Genomic DNA, 14204 nt, shown 5'->3' on the forward strand with positions numbered 1-14204 from the left:
TAAGACCCTGTTTCAAAACAGAGAATACAAAATAGGGTGGGGGTGTAGCTCAGAGGTAGAATACCCCTGGGTCCCATCCCCAGTACTACAAAATAAAAAAATAAGTAAATAAATATAAAATTTAAAAAAAGGTCTGAGATGTAGCTTGGAGGTACAATGCCCCTGGGTTCCACCCCCAGTACCAGAAAAAAAAAAAAAAAGACTGAAAATATGGCTGGTAGCTGGGCATAGTGGCACACGTTTGTAATCCCAGCATTTGGGAGGCTGAGACAGGAGGATCATAGTTTGCCGACAGCCTCAGCTACTTAGTGAGGCCCTCTGCTACTCAGTAAGACACTGTTTCAAAATAAAGAATAAAAAATAGGGCTGAGAGTGTAGCTTGAAGGTAGAATGTCCCTGGGTTCCATCCCCAGGACTGCAAAAAAAGAAAAAAAATTAAAAGTCTAAAAAGTTATAAACCAATACTTATAAAATCCCAGACCATACAGAACTTAAAATTCTGTTTATTATTTATTTATTTATTTATTGGTGGTACTGGGGTTCCTGGAAGCCCTTCTACCTCCGGGCTATACTCCCAGACCTATTTTTACATTTTTATTTGGAAACAGGGTCTCCTAAGCCAGCACGCTCGGCTGGCTTCGAACCTGCGCAATCCTCCTGTCTCTGCCTCCCAAGCGTGGGGATTACAAGAGTGCGCCACCACGCCTGGCCCCAGACCTATTTTTTCTTTTTTATGTGGAAACAGGGTCTCTTAAGCCAGCAAAGCTGGCTCTGAACCAGCACGATCCTCCTGTCTCCGCCTCCCAAACGCAGGGATTACAAGCGTGCGCCACCACGTCCGGCTTAAAATTCTTTTAAGTTGATCAGCTCTAGGTCATTTGGCTTGGTTTTGATGTTTCTGGATTTCTTACTATTACCATTTCTACCCATTAGTTTTAGGACAATTTTAAAACACAGAGATAAAGCAGGAATGAAATGGCTCACTTGCAAGATCTTTATATAGGTATATATATTCATGGCACCATTGTTCCAGTAACAGGAAAATAGATAAATGGTGATTTTTTTTTTTTTTTTTTGTGGTGGTACTGGGGGTAGAACCCAGGGGCTTTCTACCTCTGGGCTATACTCTCAGACCTATTTTATACTTTTTTATTTGGAAAAAGGGTCTCACTAAGTTGCTGAGAGCCTTACTAAGTAGCTGAGGCTGGCTTCAAACCTGTGTGATTCTCCTGTCTCAGCCTCCCAAGTGCTGGATTACAAGCATGAGCCATCACACCCAGCATATGGTGGTATATTCATTACATGAACTTTCCAAATAGCAATAAAAATACAAAAGTTATTAGAAGCATACTCATCAATGGGTAACTCTTACAATGCTGAATAAAAAATATAAGCAGCAAAGATTATACACAATGAAATAAAATTTTTATAAAACCATAAAACTAAAAACATGGGAAAAGTATTGACCAAACTTTAGACAGTGGTTATGTTCAGGAGCAGAGAAGAAAAATGCAGAAGTGTACCCCAGATACTCAAGGAGAATTTGTAACGTTCTGGGGTTTTTTGGGGGGTGTACTGGGAATGGAACCAAGGGGCACTCTACCTCTGAGCAACACCACAGCCCTATTTTTTGTCATTTTATTTTTGAGACAGGGTTTTTAGTCTCCCTGATTTGCAAAGGGCCTCGCTAAGTAGTTGAGGCTGTCCACGAACTGTGATCCTCCTGTCTCAGTCTCCCAAATGCTGGGATTACAAGCGTGCACCACCATGCCTGACGGTTCTATTTTTTTTTTTTTTTTGGTGGTACTGGGGTTCCTGGAAGCCCTTCTACCTCCGGGCTACACTCCCAGACCTATTTTTATATTTTTATTTGGAAACAGGGTCTCTTAAGCCAGTGCGGCTGGCTTCGAACCTGCGCGATCCTCCTTGTCTCTGACTCCCAAGCGTGGGGATTACAAGCGTGCGCCACCATGCCCGGCCCATTCTATTTTTTTAAGCACTAAGATAGAAAATGATCTGGTAGATTCCTGTGTACTTATGTCTTTGCATGACATCACAAATTTGTAAAAATACTAAAGTGTTTAACATACTACTCTTTGTTTAGCAGAAAATAAGACAATAAATAGCAGTCACTGCTATTACCATTTGAATTATAGGAGGGACTTCCTGGCTTCTGATATATCTTTAAACAAAAAGATGCATGTATTTCCCAAAGGGATAAAAAAAGACACTTTGGCTAGAAAAGTGGAAGGAAAGCTGAGGAAATGGTTCAGACTTCCTCCCACCTAAAACTTACATGTGGAGAACAGTGGTGAATCTGCTTCCGTCTCTAGATGCACACTATTCTAATTTAGGGCTAATTCAACTGGGTCACATATCAAATTAAAACGCTATTACTGAAATGTTGAATCCTGCCTTCCTGGCTCTGTCGCTGTTCGAGCAAGTTCCAGCAGTGACTGAGGAACTCAGGTTGCTGACCCCCCCGCGACCCCGACCCCTCCGCGACCCCCCCCCCCCGCAAGGGCCTGCTGGGACAGAGCACTGGGCTGACTTGGGAGACAGGACACTCTCGTCCTGACTCCTTCACATACTAATTAAGCAACTTAGTATTAGAAATTTCCAAGTATCTTCAAGGAATCACTTATTTTATCTGTAAAACAGGTGTAATATGGATATATGGCTAGTAGTTAAGAGCAGGGCTCAATCTCCTTCATTTCCTAGATATAAAACACAGATGAGCTTTTTTAATGTCACAAAACTACACCTTACTTATTCATAAACAGGAATAATAAGACAACCAACTCAGGGTTGCTGTGAAGATTAAAAATGAACAATCCAAGCCAGAAGTGGAAGTGCATGCCTATAATTTCAGTACTTGGGAGGCTGAGATAGAAGGATTGCCAAGTTTGAGGCCAGTTTTGGCAACTTAGTGAGACTGTCTCAGAAAATAAAAAGGGCTGGGGGTGTAGCTCAGTGATAGAGTACTCCTGGGCTCAATCCTCAGTACTACAAAACAAATATAAATGAGTAAATCTGTCACACAATAGTTACTCAATATTACTTAAAACACGTGGAGGGGCTGGGGATGGAGCTCAGTGGTAGGCTGCTAGCCTATCATGCCTGAGGTCCCAGATTTGATCCTCAACACAGCAAAAAGGAAATGCAATCACGAATGTGAACAGAGTTTTGTAAACAAGATCCAGTAAATGCTACTGTATATTTTCATTTTAACAACTATTTTAAATTCTACTTAAAACAAACAAAAACTTTAGAAACATAGTACTAATGTATACAAATGCTCATTTTCAAGGAAAAACATTTACTTTCCTGGAAAATTCTGAAACCAGCAATTTCTTTTTTAAACTGTAAGAAGAAATGAGTTTCATTTTTTAGAAATTTGTTTATAACTCCTTGTGTGGTAAGGTTTTTCAGGGAAAGGTCAACTTGACAGCTATAAACATGACCATCTTAAAAACTCTGAAAATTTGAGATTCTGAAGGTTAAATTAATATACCTATAGTTAGTTGAAATCATTAGAAACTTTAAAAAAAATGTTTTATTTTTGCAATTGCAATATTCTAAAAATCCTGAAAGAGACTCAGATTTGGGGGGGGGCGTGTACTGGAGATTGGACCCAGAGCCATTCTATCCCAGCCCTTTTTATTTTATTTTACTTATTTATTTATTTATTTTGTGGTACTGGGGGTGGAACCCAGAGGCTTTCTACCTCCGGGCTATACTCCCAGACCATTTTTATATTTTATTTGGAAACAGGGTGTCACTAGGTTGCTGAAAGCCTCACTAAGTATCTGAGGCTGGCTTCAAACCCATGCGATCCTCCTGTCTCAGCCTCCCAAGAGCGGGGATTACAAGCATGCGCCACCACACCCGGCAGCCCTTTTTATTTTCAAACAGGGTCTCATTGAGTTGCTTGAAGCTGGTCCTGTCTTATACTCCTAAGTACTGGGATTATAGGTGAACACCACTGTGCCCGGTTTCAAGACCTAAATAGAGGATAATAGGGCTCCTAAGAAAGTACATAGGTGAAAGGTTCCTCTCATCATGGGCCATGCCAATAATTTTGGGGCATCACACCAAAACCTCATGCTACAAAAGCAATATAAATAAAAAACTAGGACTACATCAAAATAAAAATCATCTTCCCAGAAGAGAAAACAATCAGCAAAATAAAAAGGCAACCTTCAGGTGAGGAAAAATATTTGTACACCACACATCTGATAAGAGGTTAACATCCACTGACCTACAGGAAGAGGTGTGGTGGCACATGCCTGTAAGCCTAGTACTCAGGAGACTGAGACAAAAGGATCACAGGTTCGAGGCCAGCCCTTAGTGAAGCCCTCAATAACTCAGTGAGACTATTTCAAAATAAAAAATAAAATAGGGCTGGGGTTATAGCTCAGTGGTGGAATGAGAATGCTCCTGGGTTCAATCTTCAGTACTACAAATACACAAAACAAACAAAAAAGGCTAATAGGTATATGAAAAGGCAAATTAAAACCATTATGAAATACCTCACACCCATAAAGATGGCTATTATCAAAAAGACAAAAGATAAGAAATTGGCGAAGGTATGGAATAAAAGAACTCTAGTAAACTGAAAGGGTTAAAACTGGTATAGCAATTATGTAAAACAGAATGGACATTCTTTAAAAAGTTAAAAATAGAGCTGGGTATGCGGAGGAATGCCTGTAATCCCAGTACTTGGGAGGCTGGGACAGGATCGCAGGTTCGAGGACAGCCTCGGCTAGTGAGACCCTGCTTCCAAATAAGAAATAAAATCAGGCTGGAGGTTTAAATTGAAGGTAAAATTCCTCTGGGTTTGATCCCTAGTACCACACACACACACACACACACACACACACACACACACACACACAAGTTAACAATAGAGCTATCAGGGCTGGACATGGTGATGCACACTTGTAATCCTAGTACGTGTGAGGCTGAGGTCATGCAGGTTTAAAGCCAGCTTCAGCTACTTAAGTGAGGCTCTTAGCAACTTAATGAGACCCTATTTCTTTCTTTCTTTTTTTTTTTTTTTTGGTGGTACTGGGGTTCCTGGAAACCCTTCTACCTCCAGGCTACACTCCCAGACCTATTTTATATTTTTGAAACAGGGTCTCTTACACCAGCGTGGCTGGCTTCGAACCTGCGCGATCCTCCTGTCTCTGCCTCCCAAGCACGGGGATTACAAGCGTGCGCCACCACGCCCGGCTTATGAGACCCTATTTCTAAATAAAATATAAAATAGGTCTGAGAGTGTAGCCAGGACATAGAAAGCCCTTGGGTTCCATCTTCAGTACCACAAAGAAAAAAAAATTAGAACTATCATATGACCCTGCAATTCTTCCAGCTATATACCAAAAGGAAATGAAATCATCACTTCGTAAAGATATCTGTACTTCCATGCATGACAGCATTGTTTCCAACAGCCAAGCTATGGAAACAACCGGTGAGAGTGAATGGATAAGGAAAATGTGGTATATTTATAGCCTAGAATATTATCCCACCTTAAAAGGGAGATCCTGCCATTTACTACAACATGGAAGGACCTGTGGGAAATTATGCTAAATAAAATAAGCCAGAGGCAGAAAGGGAAATATGACGTTATTTACATATGGAAAGAGAAAAAAAAGCTCAAATAAACAGACAGAAAATACAACATGTTTTCTATAAGGGTATGGGGCGAGAGGGAGAAATGGGGAAACATAGGTCAAAGGATAAAAAACAGACTTGTAGGATGAACAAACGTAGAGATCTAATATACAACATGAAGATTAAAAATAAAATTGTATTAGGAATCTTTGTTAAGAAGATTTTAACTGCTGGGTGTGGTGGTGCACGCTTGTAATCCCAGCATTCGAGAGGCTGAGACAGGAGGATGGTGGTTCGCAGCCAGGGAACCACTTTACTGTCTACATGTATCCCATAATGTCACATTGTAAACCACAAATATACCCAACAGAACACTGCTGGTGATACAATCAGAAAAATCTGTGCTATGAGAAGTTCTACAAAACAATCTCTTCGTTAATAAACAGATTCCAAGGAAGGTGTCTAAAAAAAAGAGTGAGGGAAGATATAAAGGATGAACTTAGAGACTGAAAGAGACTTAAATAGACATGGCAAGCACTATTTTCTAGAATCAGATTAAAATAAACTTATTGATCAATTGATTGCAGGGCTGGGAGCCAACCCAGGGAATAGTGCATGCTAGGCAAGTCCTCTATCACCACGTACACCCTCAGCTCTTCAAATAAAATTCTAAAAATTAAGACATTATAAGGTAAGTATGACATTAACACTAACGATATTTAAAGATATCAATGACAATGACAGTTCTGTTTTTAAAATAAGTCACTCTCTTCTAGAGATGCCTATTGAAACATTTATGTGTAAAATGATGTCTCTGAGCATGGGAATGTGGATCACATGCCAGGGACAGGGTAATGAAGCACAGGGTTCATGACAGTATTTTCTGAACTTCTGTGTATGGTTTAAGTTCTTCACTAAAATAAGGTAAAGGGAGAAAATAAGGGTGGAAGAGAACAAAGAAACGAGTAAATGATGAACTTTTATTAGAGTGTGATTTCTGTTGTGTTAGTATATTCTTCCTAGGACTCAGAATCACTAAATTAACTTCTGGTTTGATTTTACAATTTTAATTTTTGTTCTACCTTATTTTCCTATTCTCCTCGTTCCTACTTTCCCATTCAAAAGCAAACTTTGTTAAAGCCAAATTATCAAAATACTGGTCGAGGGATGTAGCAGGGCAGTAGAAGCCCAGAGTTAGATCTCTCACACACACACACACACACACACACACACACACACACACACACACACACACGGAAATCCTAATCATTCTACCTTATATTCTCCAAATGACTCGGGGCTCGCTCCTTGGTCTTTTCTGGTTATGATTGGAAGGTCAATCTAACACTATCACAAAGCACACAGGCTCTCAGTTCTGACATGATACTGCATCCTATAACCTACACAGAGCTCAACTACCTCCCTCCCTCCCTCTCCCTGTGTTCCTCATAAGGCTATGAAACTTTGATCTAATTTTTCTTTCAGTATCACTTCTGGCAACTGTTAAATGGATCATGAAATTTTAGTGTTATGGTGAAGGTTAAGTGAGATTGCATTAGGTAGAACACCTACCAGTAATATAGCCTTAATGTTGATACAATAATTTTTTTTTTTTTTTTTTTTTTGTGGTACTGGGGTTCCTGGAAGCCCTTCTACCTCCAGGCTACACTCCCAGACCTATTTTTGCATTTTTTATTTGGAAACAGGGTCTCCTAAGCCAGCGCATGCGGCTGGCTTCAAACCTGAGCGATCCTCCTGTCTCTGCCTCCCAAGTGCGGGGATTACAAGCGTGCGCCAACACACCCGGCAGGATACAATAAATATTAGTTTCCTCTCTTTCTCCCTTTGAATGGCTCTTCCTTCTGCTAAAGAAAATTATACCCACCTTCAGAAGAACTGAAATAGCATCTCCTATGATATCCTGGAGAATTCGATTCTAGGCAACACTAAAGCAGGCCAAATAGAATAGTGGTTAAAAGTTCTAAAACTGTGTTCAGATCCTCACGCCAGCACTTAAAAGCTGAATGATCTCCAGGTAACTTAATTATCCCCTCTGAATTCTTAGTTTACTCATCACTAAAATAGTAAGAGCACCTACCTACTTACTAGGGTTACTTTGAGGACTCAATAGAGAAAAAGAAAAGGAAGAGACGATCCTGAAAAATCACACCTAAGATGACACTCCAGTGAAATACTGGGTTTACCTGTCTCCCCACCTAAACTTTACATACCTCGGGTACAAAGATACTAGTTACACTTCTTTGCATTTTGTAATGGACGTTTTGTGTAGGAAGACTAAGGAAGAAAAATGCCACGCATACTGGAAACGCAGCCCGCCTTCTACTTCCATGTCCATCAAGGACTACCTTGCTTGTTTTCCCCCACCCATTCTTCAACTTCTTTCATTCCCTTCCTAGCTAAACCCAGCTGCTCCCAGTGTCTGTGGGGGTAGGTTATATTTAGGGAGACAAAATGTCAAAGAATAATAAGAAGTAAATTTTCCCTTTCCTATTCCAAAACTACTTGTAAAAATACTCAATGGCTTCCAATAATTTAATTTCATGGAGAATAAAACAAAACCAAACCAAAACCAACCAGGGCAGAGAAAAGGCTTTCAATTTATCACAAACTATAAAACTAATAATAAAGGCATATGTGAATGATAAAGAAGAAAATAAGTCATGTGGATACTAATTATGAGTTCAGCTTAAAAGGAAATAAACTACTTCTCTAACAGCACAAGCCCTATAGTTGGTCCATCAAACCACTGGCTCTTCAAGCAGCCTGAAGCTGGTTGCTCTTTATGTCAAGGACCTTTGCAAAGTCTTGATGTCCTTTCATCAGCTACCGATCAGCTATTAGATTGTTATTATAAAGAATACTATCATTTATTGAGCATTATTGTGCTATTCTTTTGGCCATCCACTTATCATGCTTCATCTTATTTCTCACATTTTGGATGGGAAGAAAACTGAGGTTTAGGTAAGTTCAGAAACTTGTCCAGGGTCTCTCACCTGGCAAGTAGTGGAGCAGAGATTCACAGCTAGTACTGCTTAACTTCAGGGGCAAACTCTAAATCATCTAGGAAAATGCTAACAGAAGCTGGGACTCGGCTGAGGTTTAGGGCTAGGAAAGTCACATAAGGACTCAGAGAAGACTTGTGTGAAAACAGATTTAAAACAGAATATCTATGAAAACAGCAGCGAAACAGAGTAACAGACTCAAAGCAGAAAAACTCTTGCCAGATACAAGTTTGAGAATGTGAGAACTCAGAACATATGAAGAGACACAGGAAGAAAGGCAGCAATGAGGGCTTATCCCATTTGGTGAAAGGTTAGCAAGATTAAATGCTTATTGGGGCACAACAGGTAACCTACAAATATCTTCTGACAGACACACTGGATAGCAAACACACAAATCACACAAAAGAAAACTCTTCCTGCTTATCTTTTTTTTTCTTTCTTTTTTTTCAGTACTGGGGATGGAACCCAGGAGCATTCTACCTCTGAGCTATACCATCAGACCATTTTTTTTTTTACTCTTTATTTTGAAACAGGGTCTCACTAAGTTGCAGAGGGCCTCACTAAGTAGCTGAGGCTGTCCACAAACCGCGATCCTCCTGTCTCAGCCTCCCAAAAGCTGGGATTATAAGCATGTGCCACCACGCCCGGCTTCTCCTGTGTATCTTGAAGAGTGTCACTCTCTTAGTCTTTGATTTTCCCTATTTGTTACATAAATGGATATAAGAAATATTTCACATTTCTCCCCCAAATTTTAAAATTGTGAATTACTTTTATATATTTAAAGATCGAGAGTACTCCTATACTTACTATCTAGTTTTACCAATCTTTACATTTTGCCATGTTTATTGAAAATCTTTTTTTCCCTCCAACTAATAAAACATGAGGCATGGACTAAAATCTGCTTTCTGTCTCCACAGACAGACCAATCAAAATTAGGTGTTTATTCATCCCATATCTATAGGCTATATTATAGACTTTAACAATACGCAGTATTGTTTTGCTTGTTTCCAAATTTTATAATAGAAGTATTAGATTAAACAGCCTCCAGTCTGCATTTAGCTCAAAATATTTTCCTCTTTACTTAGATTAACACATGGGCTCTAACGCACTCATTTTAACTGCTACAGAATATCCTACTGTAGCCGGGCGTGGTGGCGCACGCTTGTAATCCCCGCGCTTGGGAGGCAGAAACAGGAGGATCGCGCAGGTTCGAAGCCAGCCCCGCGCGATGGCTTAGGAGACCCTGTTTCCAAATAAAAATGTAAAAATAGATCTGGGAGTGTAGCCCGGAGGTAGAAGGGCTTCCAGGAACCCCAGTACCACCAAAAAAAAAAAAAAAAAGAATATCCTACTGTATTACTAGAACACAGTATATTAACTTACTGAACTGCTGATGGGTATTTAAGTCACTTTCTATTTCTCACTAGTACAAAAAATGTCTCATGAATTCTTGTTTATATTCCCTATGAACAACTAAAATAGTTCCTTTTTCAGGAACATGTGTCACAATTCTTTGGGTTGAAGGGCAGGGATATATTTTATTAGAAATTGCCAAATTATGAGCCAGGTGTGGTGGCGCATGCTTGTAAATTCCAGTACTTAGGAGGCTGAGACAGGAAGGTTGCAGGCTTGAGGCTATTCTCAGCAATTTAGGAAGATCCTCAAAAGCTTAGCAAGACCCTGTTTCAAAATTTAAAAAAAGACACTGGCCGTGGTGGCGCACACTTGTAATCCCTGTGCTTGAGAAACAGAGACAGGAGGATAGGGCAGGTTCGAAGCCAACCGTGCTGGCTTAAGAGACCCTGTTTCCAAATAAAAATAGAAAATAGGTCTGGGAGTGTAGCCCGGAGGTAGAAGGGCTTCCAGGATCCCCAGTACCACCAAAAAAATAAAAAGAAAATAATAAAAATATTAAAATAAAAATAATAAATAATAAATAAAATAATAAAAATAATAAAAAGCAAGCAAGCAAGCGAGGGTTGTGGCTCAGAGGTAGAATGTTTCTGGGTTTAATCTTCAGCACCACAAAAAAATGAGTAAATAAATAAATATCACCAAAAGAGAAAGGGAGAGAGGAAGGGAGGGAGACAGACAGAGAAAACTGCTTAAAGAACAAAAACTATTTGGCTGTAATGATTTTGAAATCTGTATATATGTATGTATTTATTTACTTATTTTGTGGTATTGGGGATTGAAACCAGGACATTCTACCTCCAAGCTACACCCTAGCCCTACTTTTTATTCTTTATTTTGAAACAGGGTCTCACTAAGTTGTAGAGGGCCTAAGTAGCTGAGGCTGGCTGTGAACTTGCAATACTCCTGTCTCAGCCTCCCAATGAAATCTGCTTTTTTTTTAATTCACATTCCCCTTCTGATGTATTATTTATAATGATAGTCTCCACTAAAACTCCTATTCAAAGCCAGGCATGGTGGCACATGCTTGTAATCCCAGCATTTGGGAGGCTGAGACAGGAGGATCACAGTTCTCAGACGGCTTCAGACCCTGATTCAAAATAAGAATAAAATATAGGGCTGGGGGTAGAGCTCAGAGGTAGAATGTCCCTGGGTTCCATCCCCAGCACTGCAAAAAATTAAATTAAATAAACAAATAAATAAAACTACTACTCGAACAATTCAGCATTACATAGAAATTTTAGGGCCCAGAGTATTCATCTTGGAAAAGATGGTGATATTCTCATTTACTGAGTCTAAAGAATACAACTGCTATTAGTTGTAATTTATGAAAAGTCCTAGTTCTATAATGCCACAGTAATTTTCCTGGCTGCTGTTGGATATATTATTTAGAATGGTATTCAAACTTAAAGCTATCTTTAGGGTTTTAAAAGTTTCTCAAAATTGACTTAAACAATCATAATTTTATAAGTACACTAAATAATCTATTGTCATTATTTTTATGTCATTTTATGTCACCCTAAACAGTATTTTAAATGCACAGTAACCTATTAACAATGATAAGCTCTAATAAGTAGAATTGACAAGAGCAGATGAAGAAGAGGAAGATTGTGCTTTTGCTTTTATTTTAATTCTAAATATTTCAACACTGTTTTAATAGTAAGCTTGAAATGAGCCTTTCAAAACCACCTCCATATTGAACATAAACTTTAGACTAAAAGACACTATTATTTTCTCTCTTTGAAATGCTGGCTTATTACAACTCTAACTGTCCTGTTCCTTAAATGTTTAAGAAATGGGAAATTCTGAGATCTTCCATCCTGAACTATAAAATACAATGCTGTGGAAAGAGGCTAAAGTTTAAATGAGGTCAAGGAGGACTAATGCATGAGAGCCGCTGTTGACAAACCTGTCCCAAATTTGCTGAAGGGGTGCTTGGGGTTCCCCGTAGCTTTTTCCAACTGGAAGAGTCTCCAGGCATCATTCATCACATTCTTCTCATGTTCTGAATCCACTGCATTCACTTCTCTGTCTTTACAACTCTCATCAAACAAGGGGCACAGGAAAAACTGTGCAAACCTAAGGGTGTAAAACATAATTAACAATTTGAATACTGTCATTCGAAAAATACAACTGGCTTTTAAGTATTTCTGAAACTTACTATTAGGTAGAAGTATGAATTCTACATAATCTGTTAACACCACCATTGCTACTAAGAAATAAAATCCTGAGTAACAGAAGAAAACTGTAACTTTGGACATGTAAACTTAAGAGGAGCTGAACTCCTTCAGAAATGCTAAATTAGTGGTGAAAACATAAACAGGTTAACACCAAAATGTCAAGACCAGTGTATAGCGATAGCAGCAGTCTATTTAAGATTTGTAACACGGTCTCTGAAAAATCAAGTGACCTACTTTTCTTTCTTTTTTTTTTTTTTTTTTTTTGGGTGTTACTGGGGGTGGAACCCAGAGGCTTTTTACCTCCGGGCTATACTCCCAGACCTTTTTTATATTTTATTTGGAAACAAGGTCTCACTAAGTTGCTGAGAGCCTCACTCAGTAGCTGAGGCTGGCTTCGAACCTGTGCGATCCTCCTGTCTCGGCCTCCCAAGCGCAGGGATTACAAGCGTGCGCCACCACACCCAGCTCAAGTGACCTACTTTTATAATAATATTTTTATTTTTTTGGTGGTACTGGGGTTCCTGGAAACCCTTCTACCTCCGGGCTACACTCCCAGACCTATTTTCTATTTTTATTTGGAAACAGGGTCTCTTAAGCCAGAATGGCTGACTTCGAACCTGCGCGATCCTCCTGTCTCCGCCTCCCAAGCGCGGGGATTACAAGCATGCGCCACCACGCCCGGCGTTGTGACCTACTTTTATTTTTTATTTTTTTATTTTTTTGTGGTACTGTGGGTGGAACCCAGAGGCTTTCTACCTCCGAGCTATACTCCCAGACCTATTTTTGGAAACAGGGTCTCACTAAGTTACTGAGAGCCTCACTAAGTAGCTGAGGCTGGCTTCGAACCTGTGTGATCCTCCTGTCTCAGCCTCCCAAGTGCGGGGATTACAAGCGTGCGCCACCACGCCAGGCTCGTGACCTACTTTTAAAAGACATAATTTGAAAATTTTTTCTTCTTATGAAGAAAAAAAAAAGCAAGCCTTCAGTAGGAATAATTAATGTGGTGAGAAATGTGAGGTATAACATAGTGGTTAGACTAGGTCATAATTATGGGCTTTTGTGAAATAGGAAGATAAATAGTCTAAGATTTATATAATAAGCAGTGATTAAAAAATAACAGGGTATATAGCTCTAACATAAGTAAACAATATACTTTTTTTGTGTATGTGTGGTACTGGGGATTGAATCTAGGCTCAATGTACCTCTGAGCTACAGTCCCAGCTCTATTTTATTTTTTATTTTGAAACAGGGTCTTACTAAATTGCTGAGGCTGGTCTTGAACTTGCTATCCTCTTGTCTCAGCCTCTCAAGTACTAGTGTTACAGGTCCACACAACAAAACCTGGCTTAATAATATACTTTTCTTGAGGGTATTCTTTAATAATAGTACAAAGTTTAAATAAAATACCTGTAGTTAATTAACATTTCTATACCAGTAGGAATTTAAGTCATCATTTCATTTAACAATTCTCAAAAAATTTTAGATTCTACCTTGGAACAATACCTGAAGCCAGGCATAGCAGCGCACGCTTGTAATCCCAGAATTTGGGAGGCTGAGACAGGAGGATTGCACAGGTTCAAAGCTAGCCTCAGCTACTTAGTGAGGCTCTCAGCAACTTAGTGTGACCCTGTTTCGAAATAAAATATAAAATAGGTCTGGGAGTATAGCCTGGAGGTAGAAAGCCCCTGGGTTCCACCCCTAGTACCACCAAAAAAAAAAAAAAAAAAAAAAGAACAATACCTGAAGAGCAGAGGTTCTGAGCAAGACTAATATACTATTGACTATAAGCATTTCAGTTTCTATGCCTCAGTTTAGCTGTCAAAGAGGCTGTCATTACCTGATATTTGTTTTAAGTGTGTAAATGAATATGATACTATGCCAAGTACTTTATACTTACTGATCTAAAGGAAAACTCCATCTAGCTGCAGTCTACAATCAAAATGTATGAAAACCTATTATTTATAGGCAGGTA

At 39.3% G+C, this 14204-nt stretch overlaps 1 protein-coding gene across 4 annotated transcripts in view; it reads right to left on the minus strand.

Moving 5' to 3' along the window:
• IDE (insulin degrading enzyme) overlaps window positions 1-14204 on the minus strand; it is a gene marked incomplete at both ends in the record, with an annotated part of 112031 nt that overhangs the window by 63603 nt on the left and 34224 nt on the right. For all 4 annotated transcript variants that reach the window (XM_080694277.1, XM_080694276.1, XM_080694275.1 and 1 more), the window contains one exon: window positions 11962-12131. In XM_080694277.1, the coding sequence (XP_080550403.1) occupies window positions 11962-12131 (170 nt within the window). The remainder of the gene's footprint in view (window positions 1-11961; window positions 12132-14204) is intronic.

Source organism: Muscardinus avellanarius, assembly GCF_963383645.1.
Source record: "Muscardinus avellanarius genome assembly, chromosome: 4".
NCBI lineage: Eukaryota > Metazoa > Chordata > Mammalia > Rodentia > Gliridae > Muscardinus > Muscardinus avellanarius.